This window comes from Bos mutus, chromosome 13, assembly GCF_027580195.1.
Source record: "Bos mutus isolate GX-2022 chromosome 13, NWIPB_WYAK_1.1, whole genome shotgun sequence".
Taxonomy (NCBI): Eukaryota; Metazoa; Chordata; class Mammalia; order Artiodactyla; family Bovidae; genus Bos; species Bos mutus.
The window spans coordinates 79,575,323-79,598,924 of NC_091629.1; the positions used below are offsets into that span (position 1 = coordinate 79,575,323).

The following is a 23,602-nucleotide window of genomic DNA, read 5'->3' on the forward strand; positions in this document are numbered from 1 at the left end:
CTGACTCTTCTGCAATGTGATCTAGTTACTCACCCACCCACCAGAATGTGGGTGGGCCTGGACTAAGACTGTGCTAATGAATAAAACACAGGGGAAGCAATGATATGCCATTCCCAAGCATAGCTTTTAAATTGTTTAGCTGCTTCTGTTTTCTGCCCTTCGAACACTAGCTCTCAGGACATTTCATCAAGGAGGTTGGCCACCGTGCTATGAGAAGTCCACACCACAGAGAAAGGCCTCATAGGGTGCCTGTGTCAACAGATCCAACTGAGCTGTCACAGCCAGCCAATGTCAACCACCAGCTCTGAGTGAGCCATCAGGTGCTGGCTCAGGGGACCTTCAGATGACTCTTGATGTCGTTTGCCAGCAACCACATGAGAAACTAAAGGGAAAGCCCCATCCTGAGCCCAGGTGACCCACAGAACCAGAAGAGACAGCAGTAAAGTGTTTTGGGGTGGTTTGTTGCACAGTAAGAGATGACCATAACGGGCACTGATTAAATACCGTCAGCTAACTCCAGCCTCCCTGCTATTCGTATAAAACCTATGAACGTAAGTCATGTTCCCATGGTTTGGACATGCAACATAAATCACTTATAAAGTGTCTTCCATAGTCAGGAATCTTTTTTAGGGGCTGTGATTATGATTAGTTGGTTCTCACAGCTTTTAGGTTTTTATCTATAATGTCAAACTTTCCTAAAATCTATTCTTCTATTTTAGATGTTTATATAAAAAATAGAGTTTCTATAAGCATTTCTAAATTATTTACCCCAAAAGCACTACTTAAACTCAAGGCTCTAATCAACAGACACACAGTGCATACACAAGTTATTCTGTTAATCAATTTTCATGTCATTTGTTAATCAATCCTCATGCTACATAACAAATAATTTTCTAACAACATTCACAATCTTCCAAATGACCTATTTAAAACCAAAGGTTATGGTTGTGGCTATATGGCCAAAGTAAAATAGAAGGTAATAGCAAATATTGAAATATTTTGAGCAAAGCTGCCTTTGCAAAAATTATTCTGTCTACTAGAATATAGCTTATTGTAGTGAGATGGTGATTTGAAGAAATTTGAACTTGAAAGTTTGATTCTGACTTTGAGTTTCTAATTCACTATCAGATCAGATCAGTCACTCAGTCGTGTCCGACTCTGCGACCCCATGAATTGCAGCACGCCAGGCCTCCCTGTCCATCACCAACTCCCGGAGTTCACTGAGACTCACATCCATCGAGTCAGTGATGCCATCCAGCCATCTCATCCTCTGTCGTCCCCTTCTCCTCCTGCCCCCAATCCCTCCCAGCATCAGAGTCTTTTCCAATGAGACAATTCTTCACATGAGGTGGCCAAAGTACTATATGTGCACACAAACCAAGCATTTACTGAGGGTCCCTATCCATGTTCCTTCCCTTTTAACTTGCCTGAACTGCTGTCATGAGTAACAACACTGATGTTCATGTTTTGCTGATAGAAAAGGACTACAAAAATGTTCTTTTTATTCTAAGCCCTGTCTTCAATAGCAAGTGCTTCAAGGATTCTCTGACTGTGAGTTTCTGCTGAACAGCTGAAGGCATAGCAGAAAAGGAGATGACTAAGCTACTAAAATCTAGTGTGTAGGGAAATCCTAAGCCATACTATTTGGAAGAGTACTCCTAAATACCAGAAGATTAAGGATGGTGCAGGTACCTACAAGAAATTAAAATGTCACATGATATAAAAGGGTCCATGAGATAAATTTAGGTTTTCCTTATTTTAAAAAGTATGTTTGTAAAGTGTAAATTTAAAAAAAGAATAACTCACCACTTTCTATTTCCTCTTCATTGTCATCCTCTAAGATGTTCACCGGAGCAGCGGATTCTCCGGCTTCCATCATGCTTTTCAAAGCTTCAAGCTGTTCTGTTATTAAAATAAACAAGGAAATGGAGACAAGGGTTAAGTCACTTATAAAACCGGCTTAAAGATGGACATAAAGAAGGATGAAAAGGGAAGAGAAACCTATTGTCCAGGCTCCCAAGGCTCAGCCATGGCCACAGTCTTTCCAGTCCTGGTGGCCTTGACTCCTGAAGGCATGTGCAACTATGCCATAGCTGGAACATAGTTGGAATACAGGGGAAATGCCCCATATCCTGGTCACCAGGCTGCAAAGTCACAGCTCAGTCCCTCAGAAGGATCTGAGGCTTGATACAAAACCCAGAATTTGTAGCATATGGCACAGACCATGGTTCATGGCAATTACAGTTAAGTGACATAAGAGAAACTGAAAAACTTCAGGAAAAAAATATTTGCAATTGATACAATCCAGTTTTTATCCTAATGTATAAAAAACCCTCAGAAGTCAATGAGATAGACACATGAAATAATTTTTAAATTGGGGAAATATAGGAAGGCAAATCATAAATAATAAAAAGAAACTAGTCATCAAAGATATACAATTAAAAAATTAAATTATTATTTTTCTTTTATTAGTTGTGAACACATATAAAACATGCCCAATAGCCAGCAGCATTAAAAATATTGCTGGGAAACAGATGTTCTTCATATATTATAGTGGACATATAAACTGGTACAACTTTTCTGAAAGACAGTACAATAAGATACATCATGATAGAAAATGTACACAGGCTTTGGCCAATCAACTCTAACTGTACCAAGTGATTCCAAGGAGAAGGCTGCATAAATGCATGAAATTAACATCCAAGCATGTTCACCATTGTTTTCATAGCAGTGAAAATCTATCACCTAGGGCCTGGTTAAATTACACTATATTCCACATAATAAATGTTACATAGTGTTTCATACACTAGAATTTTAAAAAAGTTTTATACATTAGAATTAAAATTAGTATACAGATTTATATCTCACTGGATAAAAGAATACTTAATTGCTTGAATTAAAACTGACCAAAAGTATATTTAATATGATCCCAACTTTGTTAAAAATGTGTGTATATATCAAAAAGTACATGTGTATATATATGTCTACAGTACATGTATATATGTGTAAAATATATCATTTAGTAGTTTTTTTATTTTATTATATTTTTCTTTGTTGTTTTCATTTTCCTAAGGCATTATTGGTATTGCAGTGGAGTTAATATAATTTCAAAATTTTAGTTTAGAATATCCAAGGAAAAGCCACAATGCAATCATACCAATTTTTGATGTTATTCCTTCACTGAACTAAGAGATTTGATGGAAGAACATACTTGCAAAGAAAATGTTTTCAGAAAACAGAGGGGGCAATATCTAGATAAAATCACTTCTGTCTGCCTGTCTGTCTCATTCACATCTACATTCTCATATTACCTTCAACCCTGTTTATGTACATATCACAGGGGAAACTGCAAAGGGTAACTTTTAAAGAGGACTTTAAAGTGTATGAATTGATAAAGTGCTAGCTCCTTTATCTTGATAAATTCTAAAATGCTTTTTTCGCTTTCTCCTCATCTTTCTTGAGGATTCCTCCAAATGCTGATCTATAAATACATGAATAGGTTTTCCCATTGCAAGAATGGGTTGATGTAGAAACTAAACTTGAGTGGAAATGTGGCAACTTTGTTCTGAACAATATGTAGACAATTAGACCCACTTCCTCCCCAGTCAGTGGTTTTAATGTATGTTTCATTCAAGATTGCTGAACTGTCTAAAGATGCAACGTATGTATGCCTTCTGTCATCGATGAGTGTATTTGACTTACTTTTTTCAACCTCGGGTTTCAGTCGTTTGTTTTTGATGAGTATTTTTCTTTTGAGGTCATTTGGGGATGGCAAGGGTCTGCCTGGTTCCAGCTAGAGACAAACAGAAAAGGCTGATTGATGATAGTTTTACTTCTTCATTCTCTGTTCCAGACCAAAATGAGCAGAAGGCCTGTGAGTTACACAACCAACATCCAGTAGGTGGCAGTCAGCACAGCCTTATACTTTCATTGCACACCCCAAACTAGCCCATGCTTTGCCTTAAGCTAAAGCTGCAAACTTGGCACCAGAAAGGACTCTCAAGGTTCGCAGAGCTGCTCTGCTCTCCCCAGGGAGTGGGCTCCAACCTGCAGTGGTCTCAGGGAACGGGATCCACCTCAACCCCAGACCTTGACCCTCTTTAAGTATCTGGTAAAGTAACAGGGGTCATGGGGCTGGCTGGTGTGGCTAAGTGTAGTGTTGGGCTGTACCACAAGCTGGTCTGCTCAGTAGAGTGATCTACCCTCAAAGCTCAGGACTGTGGCTTTGTGGGTTCAATAAGAGAATCAAGAAGGAAGTGGTCCTAATGATTGAAAAATGACATCTACTATGGTTTCATTTGCTTGGATTGATATCTTCAAAGGAGATGTTCCTTTATTTGATGACCTCTGATCACAAGCTGGAATCAAGATTGCTGGGGGAAATATCAATAACCTTACGGTAGAAAGCAAAGAGGAACTAAAGAGCCTATTGATGAAGCTGAAAGAAGAGAGTGAAAAAGCTGGCTTAAAACTTCACACTCAAATAACTAAGATCATGACATCCAGTCCCATCACTTCATAGAAAATAGACCGGGGCAAAGTAGAAATGGTGGCAGTTTTTATTTTCTTGGGCTCCAAAGCCACTGGAGACGCTGACTGCAGCCATGAAATTAAAAGACGCTTGCTCCTTGGAAGGAAAGCTATGACAAACCTAGACAGCATATTGGAAAGCAAAGACGTCACTTTGCCGACAAAGGTCCGTATAGTCAAAGCTATGGCTTTTCCAGTCGTCATGTATGGACGTGAGAGTTGGACCAAAAGAAAGTTGACCAAGTAAGAATTAATACCTTTGAATTGTGGGGCTGGAGAACTCTTGAGAGTCCCTTGGACCGAAAGGAAATCAAACCAGTCCATCCTAAAGGAAATCAACCCTGAATATTTACTGGAAGGACTGATGCTGAAGCTGAAGCTCCAACACTTTGGCCAGGTGATGCAAAGAGCTGACTCGCTGGAAAAGACCCTGATGTTGGGAAAGACTGAGGAGAAAGGGGCAACAGAGCATGAGATGCTTGGATGGTATCAGATTCAATGGACATGAGCAAATTCCGGGAGAAAGTGAAGGTCATGTGCTGCTGTCCATGGGGTTGCAAAGAGTCAAATATGACTTAGCAACTAAACAACAACTGATCCATGGAACTGTGTCTTACCCATCCCCATCCGCTCTCCATCCCCCTACCATCCATCTATACAACTACCTATCCTTCCACATGTCCATTCATTTTCCAAACTAATTTTTATACTATTTATACATGCAAAGCACTGTGCCGTCCAACATCCATTCTGTCTCAAATGAAACCCTTGGCTGAAAGTCTGCTTCCTTTCGGAAGCCTGCTGTAACCAGTTCACTCCCAGTGATCCCTCTTACACTTGGATATTGGCAATAAATATTCAACACATAATAGTCCATCTTCTTTTTCAGTTATGGTTTTACATTTGTATCCTGTGGTCTGCTCCCAGGACTGAAAGTTCTGAAGTTCAGATCTTAGTCTCATTTATATTACAGACTTCCCATAACCTTTCATGTACGTGCACATCACTTCACAAAAAATGCAGAGACCTTTCTGTTAAAGCAAACACCTTAGTCTAACAAAGGAAATAAAATACTCAAAGGACCAAGGTAAAAACTAAAATAAATAGACCTGTTTCTTAGTTTAGGTTCCCTTAGAATCGGTATGCGGAGAAGGCCATGGCACCCCAGCCCAGTACTCTTGCCTGGAAAATCCCATGGATGGAGGGGCCTGGTAGGCTGCAGTCCATGGGGTCGCTAAGAGTCAGACACGACTGAGCAACTTCACTTTCACTTTTCACTTTCATGCATCGGAGAAGGAAATGGCAACCCACTCCAGTGTTCTTGCCTGGAGAATCCCAGGAACGGGGGAGCCTGATGGGCTGCCGTCTATGGGGTCGCACAGAGTCGGACATGACTAAAGCGACTTAGCAGCAGCAGCAGCAGCAGAATCAGTATGAGACAAAGATGAAAGCACCAGTCATTTATTTGGGAGGCAGCTCCAGGGAATCCCAACAGAGGAGAAGGGTGAGAACAAGAAGAAGGCCAGCCCATCAGGGGAGTGTTATCGAGCCCTGTGTGTGGGAGTGGGATCTCCCTGCGGAACCCGGGGGGGCAGGGGGGACCAGGTGCTCAGTTGAACCTCCTGAGAAGTGGTGAAGCACGGGGTAGAGGTGGTGATTCTCTGGCGCCTCTGGCTTGACGATCCCGTGTGGGCAGAGCTCCGGGACCAGAGCACCCCCTGAGCCAGCAGTGGCAGGGGCGACAGGTGGACATTAGGCCGCTAAGTGGGGAAGTGGGAAGCACTGCAGGCTATGGATGGGGCACCAGCAGCCATAGCTTCAGCAGATGGTAAATATCCTTGTGTAGTTTTTTCAATTCCCACAGATGCACTTCTACAAAACTCATTGTTAAACCACCTGATGTGTTCCCAGGGAGCACAGATGTCAGTCATGGTGATGTTCGATTGCTGCCTATTGTTACCGTGTTTGGGGCAGTAGGGGGCAAAACACTTCATTACTGTCGAATATTTCATACTTTCACTCCAGGAGTTTCTTGTTACTCCCAACATCTTGTGACAGTGACCCTTAACCACTTGGGAGGTGTGGATCTTTGAAAAAATCTGATGAACTCTCTAGAATGACTGTATACAAAAAAAACAAGCTGTATGTAATTAGAATGAGCTCACAGACCCTGCAACGCCTGTCTATGGGGCACAGGACAAGTTCTTTGCCTGATGAAGGAATTAGCAGGTTTAACAAATGAAGCTCAAAAATGGGCATATAACATTGCCCAAGCGTTTGATTTGGACTTGGGAGCTTGAACTTCAGGCTCCTGTGACTTGATCCAGGGAACTTTCCATAGCAACAGGCTCCCATGAGTGCTGACCCCTGGGTGTACATTTGATTTACCTGGAGAGCATTTAAAAAAACGCCATGCATAATCTCACCATAATCTCACCATGAATGAATCTCTGAATGGGGCTAAGGCAGAGGTATGTTTCATGGTTCCTCCAGGTGATTCTAACCTGGCACTGAATTTGAGAATGATCACCAACTCTAGACCCAGGCCACTGTGCACTTTATGAAAATTTAAGACAGAGGTTTCAGAAACCATAAAGATCCCACAATCTTCTGAATTAATTTGACCCAGATGTTTACATTATATCTCTCTCTACACACCTTTCTGAAGCTCGGTGGAAGCTTTCCATACCAACGAATTTAAACAAATATGAAGCTCTTTAACATCAGTCCTCCAGAACTACTTGACCCTTCAGAACTGAATTTCAAAACAAATCCATTCATGTTAGAAATATGGTTTGCTAAAAATACATACTGGATGTGATTCAAGTGCTTGTTTCAACAGGAGATCTCCAAATAGATCTTCACAGTATTTGGACATCTTGTACTGTTGATATTTGCTGGAGGGAAAGAACCGACATTTGTAAACTCAAACATCCATTAACTGTCCAGGATAAGAACAAGAAACATCCATTCCTAGCGATTAAAAACTCCCACTCACCAAAATGATTGTGTCTTTGATGCTAATGAGCTAATTGATGTAGGTTAAAAAGTAGATTTTGCTGCTGAACTAAGAGCTGGTAAGCAGAAAAAAAGTGTCTTTCAACTCCATCACATCTGACTACAAATATATTCCAAGTCTTCTAACTCCATGGAACTTTGAGCAAGGTGTCCTGCTCTCTGACCTTTGGTTTAGAGGAAGCATTTCTAAAACATATTAAGAGGACTCTTTTTTTTCTCTTTTGGAGGTGTTGGGGAATAGTGGTTTGAGTTCCTTCTTTTTTTTCCCATAAGACTATAGGTAGTTACCACTTCACAAAAGAAACTGTTCAGTTATTCAAAAAGATGCAGAGCAGGGATGGGAAATGGGGATTAGCAAACAACACGGAGAGACAGGGTAGAATGAATCACTATACCTGCAGTGATTTTCAAAGGAGAGAATTACAGGATATTCCGATGTGACAAAGGCAGTTTCCTTGATGGCTTGAATAACATCCTTTAAAGACAAGGAGTGTTAATGAGAAAGGAGAGAAAAAAAAATAAAGCACCTGAAATCAATTGGAGACTAATAATTTGAGCCTTTCAGAAAGTCACTTCTAGCAATTCAAACCTGAAGAATCCATTCACCACTCCACATTGAGTCCCCTGTGGTTAGATGTAAGCACAGTTCATGGTTAGCTACACTTTTTTCAAAGTTATTGTTTACTTCTCCAAAATTAGGGTGCTAGTAACTGGCATTTCACCTAAATGGTAGTGCAATTGCTTGCTCAATAATCTGCCACAATGGGTTCAGAGTTCACCTTTCTCACCGAGGAGCCAGTGAGCTTTCAGCTTTCAGAGATTTTCGCAATGGACCCCTCTCCTCCTCTTGCCTTGAAGAAAAACACGTTGGTGAAACAGAAGCTTTTATTGAGTTTCCTTTGGAAACCAGACTTAGGCTACATCTCCTTCATTCTGTGAAGATTCCTGTGAATTGGTGTGATGTTTGCAATGTCTTTTGTTTTGTATTAGCCTGGTGAAAGTGGGGGGTCACGGGGTGAAGGTTCTCCTTGCTCAAGCAACATATGAGGCTAAACAGGGACAAGGACACCCCTCTATGAACCGAGAGCTCGGTCACTTGAAACAACTTTTCAATGAGCTGAGCAAGTCCTCCCCGCCTGACACTTTACACAGATGGCAGGTCTCTGCTTAGCTTCAGAAAGTCCAGTTTCACACCAACACATCCACAACCAGAGCATCATATTTGGTAAAAATCCTCAAATTCTTACTGGTTCATAGTTAACCGTGGGACAAGTCCCATCATTCCATTAATTGGGAAAGTATTTTATAGCAGTTATCTAGGGAAGTCCATTTGAAAGGATAACGACATAGGCTAGACAGTCTTGGAGTATTTTATGAAGTACTCTTATGGCTTAGGTGGTCCTTTAGCTATTTTTGCTTGAAGTTTCTTCCCAGGTAAACATGTCATGAGTTGCTTCCCAAGCGACCTTGATTGTCCACTTGAATTGACCAAGAATCCCTCCTTTTAGAAAATCTTGGCTCTGCCTATGGGTTTTCCTTTGCTCACTTCTGAAATGAGGGGGAAGAGCCTTCTTTTCAGCTTAAGCTTCCTTATTAGCTCTTTAATTCTATAAAAAGAATTAAACCTTCCTGTCAGTTTGGTTGGCTCTGCAAACTCATGGCTTCCCACTTGAACATAACCTTGGTACTTCTCAGGAAGCATAATCTTGAATTCATTGCTATTCCAAACTTGCCAACATCTTGGCTAAGAGAAATGATATTCATGGAGTGTCATGGGTCCAGGGTCTGGGTGTCTGTTTTTAAGAAAACCTCCACTGATTTTCCACATGTTGGCAGAGTTGAGAACCACTGACCCAGAAGCTGCAATAACTCTTCTGAGTTACATGAACATGACAGAGGTTGATGCACTTGACATCCTGTCCAACCACAGAATTTCACTTTTGATTTGTCTTTTGGCAGGACACCACTGGAGCATACTGAGGAATTTTCTAAGAAATCAACCTTCAAAGTATACACAGAGATCACCAAAAGGCCATCACTGAAATGCCTATTTGTCAAACTGTATATTACATTCTGTGAGGATCTTGAAGGATGAGGGGTCGGGGGACTTCTATCTGGTCTCAGTACCACAGGGACTTCCCAGTTCCCAGTGGTAAAGAATGTGCCTGCCACTGCAGGAGATGTGTGTTCCATCCCTGATCCAGGAAGATCCTCTGGAGAAGGAAACGGCAACCCACTCCAGTGCTCTTGCCCGGAGAACCCCAGGGACAGAGGCGCCTGGAGTGCCACAGTCCACAGGGTCGCAGAGTCAGATGGAACTGAACAAGCACGCACGCGCGGGGAATAACCGTGCGTCTCTGGACCAACAAGTCCGTGGAAGTGTTAGTCGCTCAGGAGTGTCCAGCTCTTTGTGACCCCAGGGACTGTAGCCTGCCAGGCTTCTCTGTCCATAGAACTTTCCAGGCAAGGATACTGGAGTGGGTTGCTAGTCCCTTCTTCAGGGGATTGTCCCAACCCAGGGATCGAACCTGTGTCTCCTTCACTGCAGGCAGATTCTTTACCATCTGAGCCATAGGCTTTTTAAACTACTCTGTAGTGTTTTACAAATCCTGCGAACTGTCACGCTTCTCTCCTTGCACGTGTGCACCTGCGTGCGTGCTCAGTTGTATCTGATTCTTCGAGACCCCATGGACTGTAGCCTGCCAGGCTTCTCTGTCCATGGAATTTTCAGGCAAGAACACTAGAGCGGATTGCCATTTCCTTCTCCAGGGGATCTTCCCCACCCAGGGACTGAAACCGAGTCCCATGTGTCTCCTGCATTGGCTGGTGGATTCTTTACCACTGAGCAAGCTGGGAAGCCCTCTCTCCTTGCACTGAACTCAAAAAAGTTTGGAGCCCAATTTCTGGTATGTACAGTTTATAGGATTTCTTGACAGGGATTCGTAAAACTCTAATCACACTATCTTACCTTCTTACCCATATGGGCACTATCTATTTTATTTTATATATCCTATTAATCTTTTTATTCCACTTTGAAAGCCCTTCAGGAAAAATGCAAACTAAGCAAGCACAAAAATAGATAAGAAAATGAAAGACTGTTTTGAAAGTAAGTGGAACAAAGAAGGTTCTCCCAGAGGAGCCTCATTATATGGCACTGCCACCATTTGAAAGCAGAAAAAGCAGCATGAAGGAGATATTCAGTGGAGAAAATACTGTTCTTGACTTTTTCTGAAAAACTGGGAAAAGGGAATATAAAGGTAAGATGCTTGAGAAAATGAATAATTTGTTCTCCCCACTCCACCTCTCTATTTCCACAATAGTTCGGAAAAGGCTACAGTGGTATAATTTTAAAACTTACCTTGGAACTCTCCTACACTGTGGGTGGGAATGTAAATTAGTACAGACAGTATGGAAAATAGTACAGAGGTTCCTTAAAAAGCTAAAAACTGAGTTGCCATATGATCCAGCAATCCCACTCCTGGCTAAATATCCACAGAAAGCTTTAACTGGAAAAGACACATGCACCCCAATGTTCATAGCAGCATTATTCACAATAATCAAGATGTGAAAGCAACCTAAATGTCCATCGACAGTGAATGGATAAGGAAAATACGGTACATATATACACCGTGGAATACTACTCAGCCATAAAAAAGAATGAAATCACACCATTTAGAGCAAAACGGATGGACCTAGAGATTATCATACTAACTGAAGAGTCTGAAAGAGAAAGACAAATACCATATGATGCCACTTACATATGGGATCTAAAATCTGATGCAAACGAACTTATTTATAAAACAGAAACAGACTCACAGACACAGAAAACAAACCTATGGTTACCACAGGAGAAAAGGGGCGGGGGAAGGATAAATGGAGGATTAGCAGATATGAACTGCTACGCATAAACTAAGCAGCAAGGCCCTGCTGTATGGCACAGGGAACCATATTCAGTATCTTGTACTAAACTAAAATAGAAAAGAATGTGAATGAAAAAGAACACACACACACACACACACACAACTGAGTCACTGTGCTGTATACCAGAAACTAAAACACCACTGTAAATCAACTATACTCCAATAAAAAAGAACACAAGCACCAAAGCTGAAATCAAGCAGACAAAAACACTCACCTTAAAAAGGATATCTGTGCACATTGCTTTCCCGTGAGTTATTATCGGTTCCTGGTCCTCACCTTTTCCATCCCAACAGTCAAGTTCAACACATCTAGGAATACAGTGATTTTACAGTATTGAACCTTTACAATAAAACAGTGTGTATACAAATGAAAAGAAAAGATATCAAAATAAGTTACTTTCTATAGAAGTAGAAAATTTAATGAGTGAAATAATGTGATTATTTTGTGGAGGATACAGCTTAAAATAGCATCAGATTGGTGTCATCAAAAAGGGACTATTGTAGATTGACAGACAAGAGATAGAGCAAGCAGTGTGGTTCTAGATGAAACCTTAGCTGTGACAAAGCTGTGAAAAACAATGATTTAGGAACAACCAGGAAAATTTAGATATGGATTATGCTTTAGAGGATGTTAAAGAATACTGTAAACATTTTATCATTGGGATGATGCTACTTTAGCCATAAATGAAAATATTCTAATTGTTTCAGTGACTCATATTCAAGTAGTCTGAGACAGATGTAGTGATGTACTTAAAGTCTTTTAAAGGATTTCTATATGTACAAAAATAGTGAGTTAAAAAATTACGCATTGGTCATTGACAAGCAAGAAAAATATCACAATGTAACTACATTTCTGAATTTTCACTTTCAGCATTTTCACCATATTTTAAACCTCAAATATTTTCCAATTTCTATAAAATAAAAACCAATTGAAATAATATTTATTGTCAGAGAATAAAATTTTAGAATATTTAACATTAAGGAAAGCTATATTTGGGCTTCCCTGGTGGGTCAGTGGTAAAGAATCCTCTTGCAATGCAGGAGACATGGGTTGGATCCCTGGGTCGGGAAGATCCCCTGGAGAAGGAAATGGCAACCCACTCTAGTATCTCTGCCTGGGAAATCCCATGGTCAGAGGAGCTTGGTGTGGCTACGGCCCATGGGGTGGCAAAGAGTAGGACAGGACCTAGTGACTAAACAACAACAACAAAGTTATACTTGAAGTGCCTAGGACCAAAAGGGAATTTTGCATGACTTCTTAAAGTAAGCTATTGTCTTTTTGTAATTTGGGGGGAATATTTTAAATTTACAGTAAAAAAATCTCTTTTGACCCATAGGAGGAGTCTAGATCTTCCCAGAACAGATATCATTCTTCCTTCTTCAAGGTTAAATGACCATCATAATCCATTAAAGAGAAAGATAAATATCCTTTTCACTCTGAATGCTACCTCTAATTTTTCAGAGAAGAGTAAATTCAATTAAAGGGCATCATATACAAAGAACAATGTCTTGAGTTTCTAACCTGCAACCAGCCAGGAGGACCTGTCTGTACATTTCTACTGAAGATTTCCCACCAAACTGTCTGCCAGTGAGATAGGTGTTGTGGGAAGAGCTGATGAAGTAGTGAGCCAGAGGGTGGTCCATTTCTTGGTACAGCTCTAGACGATCTAGGAAGACGGGGGCGTTTTCATCTGACATCAGGTATCTGCAAAACCCATCACTTGATATGAGGCCTGGTGGGGGAGGAAAGAGTATCATAGTAGATTTACGGTTTTGAAGATACATAAGTTTTATTTATGACATCTGAAGCAGCTTAAACAGGAGGAGTAAACACTACTTCACAGTGTCTTTCCCAAGAGACTTCATTTTTCAGAACTGAACAAGTATCCAAGTTGCACAAGTAACGTAATGCCTTCCACAAATAGGTGGCACCTGCTTTCACATCCATGACGGCAAAACATTCAGTTCCCTAAGTTCAGATGTGCAGCACCAGAAGCCAAAGTGGAGGAGGGAGCAGTGGCCTCTCTGCATTCAAATAATTCCATTTCCCTATTGCATCTAAAAAAAAAAAAATGGGGTATAGGTCTTGTGAGATGAGTACTCCATGGTCACTGAAATGTGACCCCGAGAGACAGTGTTCATCTCAGTCATATCTGTGTGATGAGGGGCAGGGCCAGTGTGTTAAATGCAGGAGAGACATCAATATTTCTGTATCTTCTCTTACCCAGTCAACCACCAATAACCTCAAGTTTCTTGTTTTTACTTAAGCATTTGAAAATTACAAGGTGATTTCAAGTGTACAGAAGAGTACAGGTGATGCCATGATAAGTAGCCATGGATCTACACCTTAGCCTTGTCTGATATCTTTTCCTTTATCTACTTTACATTTCTTCAAAGGTATACATCATTACAGGTGCCCGTGAAGCACCCTGCATGCCCTACCTCAAGTCCATGCAATTCCATCTTTTTACTCATATTTACATTCCCAAAATGGTTTGTAACTTTACTATATACAAGCACTTATCCAAAAAATAGATATTTTTGACTATTTATAAGTTTATATAAAATATCTTTATATTATCTTATGATTTATCTAGTTAATACCAGTAGCTCTTGGTCATTTACTTTTCACTGAGTGATGTACATTAGTGGTAGGCAGTGTGCAGAGTATAAGGTCCATATGTGAATATATTAATACCACAGTCCCTGGTGCATCTTTCTGTTGATGGATATTTAGGTCATTTCTGTTTATAACTAAAAGGTAGGCTGCAGTCCATGGAGTCGCTGAGAGTCGGACACGACTGAGCGACTTCACTTTTCACTTTCATGCATTGGAGAAGGAAATGGCAACCCACTCCAGTGTTCTTGCCTGGAGAATCCCAGAGACGGGGGAACCTGATAGGCTGCTGTCTATGGGGTCGCACAGAGTCGGACACGACTGAAGCGACTTAGCAGCAGCAACTGCAACAAAAGTCTGTGTGTCTATCTCCTTGGGCATATACATTGACACTTTTCCAGGCACTGTGATAGATGTGGGACAGAAGAAACAGACAAGGCCTGCTTTCAAGAAACTCATATATTGTGGGTGAGAGAACAAATAAATTAGCAAATAAATATAATGTTATGAAAGTGCTAGCAGGAAATAGAAAGCAGGAAATGAAAGTGATAAAGAATGACCAGGATGCTGTGTTCGATGCGTGGCCCGCAACAGCCCTTCTGATGAGGTCGCATTCATGCAGGGGAGCCATCACATGCACACCGGGGGTGCCCCATTCACAGCAGAAGGATGGCAATTGCAGAGACCATGTGATGAAGGGGGAAGTAGCTGGAAAGGTGGCTGGAGAGGAATCTAAAGACTACATCAGTTGGACTTCAGTCTTCATTAAGTACTAAGTGTGTTGGGAAGCCATAGGTGGATTTGGAACAGCAGAAGAACATGATTAGACATGATTTTAAAAGGTTTACTCGGGCTGCTATGTGGTGTGTACATTGCAGGGCATAGAAAAAAGCAGAAGACTAGTTAGAAGTTAGCTGGCATCATCCAGAAAGAGTTGATGTAGGCTCAGATAATCTGGTAAGGGTGGAGACAATGAGAGTGATTTATTCAGGATTTATTTTCAGGATGGATCTTACAGGTTTTGAGGATGGATTAGAAGTGATGTGAAAGGGCAAAACAAGTCAAGGATGCCTCCAAGACTTTTGGCATGAAAAGGTGGGAGAGTGATGGTACCATTTTCTAGGTTGGGAAAGGAATAGTCTGTGGATGGGGGGAATGAAAGCATATTGTAAACATACATATATCTGAAATACCCACTCACCATTCAAATGGAGAGGTCTATTATACAGATCTGTGGTTTAAGAGAGAGATTAGGAATGGAAAGTTTAATCTGAAAGCCGCATGTGTACAGAAGACACTTAAAGCCATTGGGTTTAGATGAGTTCATCCAAGGAGTGCAGGCAGAAGGGGCAGAGATCTGAGGCCTGAGCCGGGCCACTCTGACACCAGACCCAGACCTGGAAGCGAAGAGGCTGGGCAGCAGGAGAGGCCTATTTTCCACTTGATTACGGACCAATTATTCACCAGGTGGCTTTTTGTATCAATTTACACACCCACAGAGTTTACAATGCCTTGGCACCGTATTCTCACCCATACTCGTTAATGACAGACTTTAACATTTCTGCCATTTGTGAAATGGTGAACCTATACATTCTAGATGTGTCAGTGGTAATGTCATAGACTCTCAGGACATTGTAATAATCAAAGACACATCTCTATCATGTTTATCATACTGCCAAGGTACTACTGAGTCGTAAGTCTTTCTCCTTCAATAGCTTGCAACCACCTTTTTTCATTTTGAATCTCCAGCATCTAGAACAGTGCTTGGCACCCAGTCAGTCCTCTAAAACTTAATGGATTGAAAGCAGGGAAGAGAATACTAGTGGAATGACGGTATGAACCCCACCATCTTATAAGCAGGGAAACTGATCTATGAATGGAGGTTCAAAGTCACACAGCAACAGGGTAAGCAACAAAAGTCACATCATCCCCCACCACTGCAAGAGGCTAACTTTCCTGCAAAGCCATTCCTCACTTCACTTTCATCACATGCTATGCGGAGTTGATTATGATACTCAGAGGGAAGTAATGAAGCAGTCTGGCTGAAAATAGATATTTGAGACTCTAACAGGAAAGTATAAATGTATGATTATAACCAAGGGAAAACTCTGTTGGGCTTAGAAAAATATCAGGGGTGTGGCCACATGGTGTGGTGGGCCAGGATGCGTATATGCAGGTCTATGTAGGTCCAGAGAATGTATAAACCTTTCGTCCATGCTCACTGAGGTACAAAACAAACAAACAAACAAACAAACAAAAAACAAAAAGCCTCTATTCTAAACAGGAGGAGACTGAGGCCATGATACTCATGGGCAAATGGGACAGAAAGAATTGAACTTGCATCTCTCTTCACTCTCCACTGAGACATAAGGCCAGAGGCTCTAGCCCAGGTATCTCCTGGATCTCTCTGGCGATACTGTATTATCATCATTGCTCCCAGCTTTGGCAGGTGTTTCTCATGGTTATAGAACCAATCTTGAATTTCCTCCCCATACCTGTCCTTTACTAAATATTGAAACGAACAACCTACAGTTTCCAGAGTTTCACTGAAACAGATAAAGGGTCAGAAACCCCAACAATTTGTTAAGTTGATTCCTATTTAATCTCATGTCAATTGCATTTATCTTCCATACCAGGGGTCAAATGATGGGTAAAAAGGGTCCTCAAATCATGTATTAAACTTAGCTAGCCTGCTGAAACTCAAGAGGAAGGTGTCAATTTTTATAGGAAATGCGAATTTTTTCCAGAGATGGCAAACAGAGACTAATTGGCATTTTTACATTTTAAGCACTATGCAACGTTAAGGATCTAATATAAGAAAGTACATTGGGGGAAATATCACTATAGTTTAATAATAAATTTAGCGTTATATTTCAGGCAGCAGAAACAAATTTTGGTGTAAGGCAAAATTTATAATGATTTAGGAAAAAAAAAATCAGTCAGTTATCAATCCTTGTCTCTAGAGAGCTCCAAAGCATTTAAAAATACATTTAACTAAAAACGCAAGGATTTTAAAAGCTGCATATACTCTTGAATTTTTAAAATAATGAGAATTTCTTTTTTTTCACTTTTCTTACCTTGTTTCTTCAAATCTTCATCGGGCTCATACATCTCAATGATCTGCATTGCCCTTTTAGCATCATAAAATGGGAATAAAATTTCATTCAGTCGAGGATCTCGTTGATGCTATGATGAGAAAATAACTCCATTTAGGTTGACCTTCCTCACCCTTGGGCTATTACACATCAATGAACTATGTAATTTTAATAGGAGATATATATATAATACCATGTTTATACAAAGAGATTTTGCTTTTCTCCTGTCTTTCTCCCTAAAACAGACTTCAAAAAAGTCCAAATTTGGCAGTAGCATGTTGGCTCCCTTCCCTGAACTGAAGATGCAGAGACAAAATATACTTTTTTTTCCATTCAAATTCAATGAACAGAGAAAATGGTATGGTCTCATCACACCACAGGGAAGATATCTGGCATAAGTGTTTATAAAGTGAGATAAAAAGTCTTTTTAAAAAAAAAGATAAAAGCAAAAATCATACCCATGTAAATGTCAAACCAAAAACAATAACAAAGAAACCTCCAAACCCCTAAAGTTAGGTAGACAAATATAATTTCATTTTCATTATATCTTTCTACATGAATAAAAGATTTGGGGGGCACTGTGAACTTCATTCTCTTGAGTAAATATTTATGAAAATGAATCCATTGTAATAAGGATGAAAATCTGCACAAGGATATTTACAAGCTCAAAACAACATGAAAATCTGTATTTAAATATCAGTGTTCAGAAATTCTATTTCACTGTGAAATCCAACTTGGTTTGCCCTGAGGAAATCCTCTGGGCAGAAAGTGCATCAATATTTAAAGACATTTGGGAGGCTGGTAATGTCATTCTTTTCAAATCAGCACCCATAGGCTCCTGGTATTATTTGAGGCACAGAGAGCAAATTTCTACAGTTTTGTCATCCTAACTTCACAGCAAAGATGAAAAAAGTCCAATTTATTAATTGACTTAGCTACAATAGAGAGTGTATATGTGTATGAGTGTGTGTGTATGTGTGTGTGTGTATGTGTGTGTGTGTGTGTGTGTGTGTGTATCTATTTTTCTGTATCTACAGGTAGTGGGTCTATTAAAATTCCTTATTGTTCATGGAAGGTTTAAGGACCAAACACTGAGTCCCTGGTCATCCATCAAATAAAGAAAGAGAGGAAACTGGAATGAAAAAATGGCAGATGGACATGTGAGCAAAATTCAGTCAATAGATAGGACCCTAGCAATGACTCTTTACCCAAATATATGCACAGACTTTGAAAAGCACTACTGGAAAAGCACTGAAGAAACAACTGTTAAAAGTTCATATGGATTTCCCTTGCCCATTTGTTTGAAACAGTCATTTGAAGAGTGAGGGCACACAGTGTGAATGCCTTTGGCCAATAGAACATGTGATGTCATCCTAGAGCACTCGTGGCCTCGCCTGATCTGGTCTTCCCACCATCCCCCTGAGTGACGAGTGTTAACTCCTAAGGAATCAATAGCTCTTTGCCAGTTTATCCCAATGAAGCATGCTTCTATTGGAATCTAAGAAATAACGGCTCACATTCATGCAAGTGCTAGAGCAGAAACTGTTTCATGAATAACAGGCCTCGAGCCCATAAGGAAGAAAAGTCCTGGGGTGCAGAGAGATGGAACAGTGGACCATGGGGTGCCAGGCAGTGAGGGCATGCTCCGAGCATCTCGTTCAGGAAGTGGGTGCTGGCATGCAACTCCAGAGCCCGCCCCAAGGGAGCAACAAGCACCGCCCCTCCAGGGAGAATGCAGTGCTTTCAAACCAAGCAAATAAATAACCAGTACATTTTCTGGGTACCTTCCTTCTCCCGTCTCTGTCAACACTCCCACGGAGGAAGACGGACGTGGCATAAAGGGCCCTTTTTGGACCCCACTGTGGTTCTGTTCATGGTTGGCCACTACACTCACAAGGTTTTCTTTCTTATTAGGATTAAGTTTTTCAGTTTAAAGATAGGCTCTCTGATAAGTGTTCAGGAATCATGGAGATCATGGGGGCAAATCCATATGAATTTAAGAGAAAGAAGAGCCTCAGTTAAAGAAAGAAACAAAGTTAGGAAAAGGAAGAAAGGGAATCCAAGTGTTCTCAGGCGCTGTCTGTGCATAGAGGCATGTGGGTCTAGGCTGGGGCCTCCTGCAGCGCAGCTTCTGAAGAGCAGCAGGGGCGTCACCCTCACCCCGGGGCTTGAGAGGGATGCACATTCGGGGGCCCCACTCCCAACCTACCAAACTGGACCTTCTGTGGTGGAACCTATGAATCTGTATTTTAACAATCTTGTCAGTTGATTCTGATGTGCTCAAATTTAAGAAGTGTGACTAGTATGTAAAGGTATGCATTTAAATATATTTGCCTATCAGTTTACAAAATAGTATCTTAGTTCTGCAAGGGTAGAAGAATGCTAAACATTTGAAATCTGCTCCCAAGTAAACCTCATCAAAATTTATCAGAGGGCATAATACTCACTAGAAGAATATCCTTCTTTCAGAAACAACAGCCAGAAAAACCAAGTCCTTAAAATGTATGTATCATATCCTCTTATTCTACATTTGCAGCAAATAAGCACCACAACAATATGAAACTTCACTTCTCTTTACATCTGCTCCACCAGATAACCTTTTGCTTTCCTGAAAATGCTCACATTTCAGAAAGGAAGCACAGTGCAATCTGGATGACCCAAAGTCAAGGAAACAATGGCAAACTTGTGTTAAAAGTCACAAAAATATAATCTTTATTTGAAAAAACAAAGAGGAGAAAGATCATTTCCAGGACATCTCAGAGAAATAAGACTGCAGAAGATTTCCACTTAGTCATAAGCTCTGTGGGGTGAATGGATCACAGCTCTGAGGCGAGAGACCATAGGTTTGCAGTTGGGATTTGGGGAAGCAATGTACTAAGGGCATACACCCCATGATGTTCAGAGCCTTATAAAAGATAATACTGACTAGCTTCAGAAAATAGTTCACAGAACTGTGACCACGTAAATAAAGAGACAATGAATATATCTTTCGTATTATATCTGTACTCTTATTGAGAAGAGACATCAATGGGCTTCAACCTGAGCAGCACTGGGAGAGAGAGATGTTGACACAACTAATATTCAAAAGAGATATAAAAAGATAAAGGAGTAATTGACAAGCCTTACTCATAGAACTAAATAATTTTTTCAAGCATTAAAGAAGAAAGACATGGTACATGGAAAGTGATCTTGAGCCCTTTCTTACAGTCTTTCAACTGCAAAATAAAAGAAATGATTAACAAAAGCAGCTCTAATGTGATCCTATGATACATAAGAGGCAGGAGGCAGGCTACCAGCAACCAGAAAATAAAACTAATTCTGGATTCTCATGCTTGTCCAAGACTTCTGTCCTCTCTTCTTATTCTGATCTCTCTCCAGCTCTCCGTGCATCTCTCAATTCTGCAGGCCCTCAGGTATTACCTGTAAGAAGTCACGCCAAAGCCTTTGACTGTGTGGATCACAAGCTGCGGAAAATTCTGAAAGAGATGGGAATACCAGACCACCTGACTTGCCTCCTGAGAAATCTGTATGCAGGTCAGGAAGCAACAGTTAGAACTGGACATGGAACAACAGACTGGTTCCAAATAGGAAAAGGAGTATGTCAAGGCTGTGTATTGTCACCCTGCTTATTTATCTTATATGCAGAGTACATCATGAGAAACGCTGGGCTAGAAGAAGCACAAGCTGGAATCAAGATTGTCGGGAGAAATATCAATCACCTCAGATATGCAGATGACACCACCTTTATGGCAGAAAGTGAAGAGGAACTAAAAAGCCTCTTAATGAAAGTGAAAGAAGAGAGTGAAAAAGTTGGCTTAAAGCTCAACATTCAGAAAACGAAGATCATGGCATCTGGTCCCATAACTTCATGGCAAATAGACGGGGAAACAGTGGAAACAGTGACAGACTTTATTTTGGGGGGCTCCAAAATCACTGCAGATGGTGACTGCAGCCTTGAAATCAAAAGACACTGCTCCTTTGAAGAAAAGCTATGACCAACCTAGACAGCATATTAAAAAGCAGAAACATTACTTTGGCAATAAAGGTCTGTCTAGTCAAACCTATGGTTTTTCCAGTAGTCATGTATGGATGTGAGAGTTGGACTATAAAGAAAGCTGAGTGCTGAAGAATTGATGCTTTTGAGCTGTGGTGTTGAAGAAGACTCTTGAGAGTCCCTTGGATTGCAAGGAGATCCAACCAGTTAATCTTAAAGGAGATCAGTCTTGAATATTCATTGAAGGACTGATGCTGAAGCTGAAGCTCCAATACTTTGGCCACCTGATGTGAAGAACTGGCTCATTGGAAAAAAGCCTAATGCTGGGAAAGATTGAAGGCAGGAGGAGAAGGGGACGACAGAGGATGAGATAGTTTGATGGCATCACCGATGCAATGCACATGAGTTTGAGCAAGCTCCAGTAGTTGGCGATGGATGGGGAAGCCTGGTGTGTTGCAGTCCATGGGGTTGCAAAGAGTCAGACACGACTGAGTGACTGAACTGAAGTGAAATGGACAATGAAGGTAAAACTAAAATCAATTCAGTTTCTCATTAGGAATGGGGAAAGAGAGGTGAAACTAACTGAAGCCAAGAGGCTTTAATTAGTCCTGACACATAGAGAACTGAGTTGGTGGCAGTACCCAACCAGGTGCTAGCTCATAGTGAGTGTCCCCACCAGCTCTTCTGGACTCAACTTCACTACTTTCATAATATTGGCACACATACGGACATACATACATTTTCCTCAGCCCACTGGACGGGACCAAGAAATACAGCTATGCCAAAATTTTAGATTCGAGTGGTAGATTTCCATGGCTACCTTCATTATGGAGAATAACAAATTTACAAGTTCATGCTGCTCTCATATTCCTCCCACTGACAGTAATGATACCAAGGAGATATCCAGTGCTTCACAGACTCTTATGTGCAGACAAACCAACTGGAGAAAATGTTCAATGCAGATTCCAACTCAGCAGGTCTGGGGTGGGACCTGAGACTCTACGTTTCTGACAAGTTCCTTGTAGATACTGAGGCTGCTGGTGCCCAGATCACACTCTGGGGAGCAGTGAATGTGGAGACACTGAGAATTAGATGAGGAGGAGATCCAAAATTCCCTGTGAAAAGCCAGTGAGTGGTGATGGCATGGGCAGAGAGCAGGTGGTACAAAGCCCTACACAGCAACCAGGCAGGAAATGGACCACAGTCTCTCCTCTCTGTCCAGATTCCTGCAGATACACACTAACACACTGAACAGAAAACTGCATATAAGGACTAAAGGGACTCACAAGCTGGAAGGTAGTAGGAAGAAACATGGCTTTTGCTAATATATGATAAATACCACTTTTCCCTGTTAAATGTTAAAATAAGTGTTAGTCACTCAGTCGTGTCTGACTCTTTGCAGCCCCATGGACTGTAGCCTGCCAGGTTCCTCTGTCCATGGAATTTTCAAGGCAAGAATACTGGAGCAGGTTGCCATTTCCTTCTCCAGGAGAATTGGTTAATGCTCATAGATACGTGTTTATTGATTCTTTTCTTTGTTCATCATTTCTCTGGTTACCTTGTTGAACTCTCTTATCTATTCAAAGAGTTTTTGATGGCTTCTGATATTCAGGTTACACAATCATCTGTGAATAATGAACAACGTCTTGTTCTTTTGTGTTTCTGGGACTCTTTATTTTTCCTTGTCCTATTGCATCCAGGGCTTCTAATACAATGTTAAATTCCAGCTTACTGAGACTATGTGGCTAAGGCATTTGAAAATGTTTAGATCTAGGCTCTTGGAGTCAGAGACCCTTAACATTCCAGTGCCTGCTCCCTTCCAGAGTGAATTCTGTCTCCTTTCATTATGGGTTTCCATGGTGCTCTGCCCATGGGGTGCTTTAGACTTTGGAACAATGAGAGGGAGAGTCCTCAAAAGTCCTATGGGTGCAAGGTGCTGGCAGAACCCTCTCTACATTTGACAGCCTTCTTTAAGGAGACATTCTGATTTCTGTCTAGTTCTTCCAGCTGAGTTCACTAGGACAGAAAAGGAAGACATTCAGGGCAGACACTTTGATTAAAAACACAGGCTTTACTTTCGTGGACTTGTAGTCTTGTAGTTTCTGTGACCTAAAGAAATCCAGAATCATAGCAATTCAATTAGCCCCACCCCCAAACTGAAAGTGCCTCCTTATTGTTAATGAAAAGCCAAGCGAATGAATACTACTGGCCAGAGTGATATTGATGGATAAAAGCTACCAAGGAAAAGTATTTAAGAAAGAATTTGGATGGCAGAGACAGAAAGCATATGTGATCATCCCTTTTAAAATTAATTTTTTTTTTTTGTCAGGACTTATAAGAATTACAAGAGTAGTTACTGGGTAGGTCTACAAAAGTCTCCCATACAAGGAAGGGGATGAGATAAGGATGCATGAACGCAGCATGTACA

The 23,602-nt window shown here is 40.9% G+C and overlaps 1 protein-coding gene across 10 annotated transcripts in view; it reads right to left on the reverse strand.

Annotated features, from left to right (window-relative positions):
* PLCB4 (phospholipase C beta 4) overlaps nucleotides 1-23,602 on the reverse strand; it is a 483,912-nt gene that overhangs the window by 100,881 nt on the left and 359,429 nt on the right. For all 10 annotated transcript variants that reach the window (XM_070381997.1, XM_070381991.1, XM_070381995.1 and 7 more), the window contains 7 exons: nucleotides 17,163-17,271; nucleotides 12,991-13,201; nucleotides 11,684-11,777; nucleotides 7,944-8,023; nucleotides 7,343-7,427; nucleotides 3,703-3,793; nucleotides 1,807-1,902 (listed from right to left, as the gene is read on the reverse strand). In XM_070381997.1, the coding sequence (XP_070238098.1) occupies nucleotides 1,807-1,902; nucleotides 3,703-3,793; nucleotides 7,343-7,427; nucleotides 7,944-8,023; nucleotides 11,684-11,777; nucleotides 12,991-13,201; nucleotides 17,163-17,271 (766 nt within the window). The remainder of the gene's footprint in view (nucleotides 1-1,806; nucleotides 1,903-3,702; nucleotides 3,794-7,342; nucleotides 7,428-7,943; nucleotides 8,024-11,683; nucleotides 11,778-12,990; nucleotides 13,202-17,162; nucleotides 17,272-23,602) is intronic.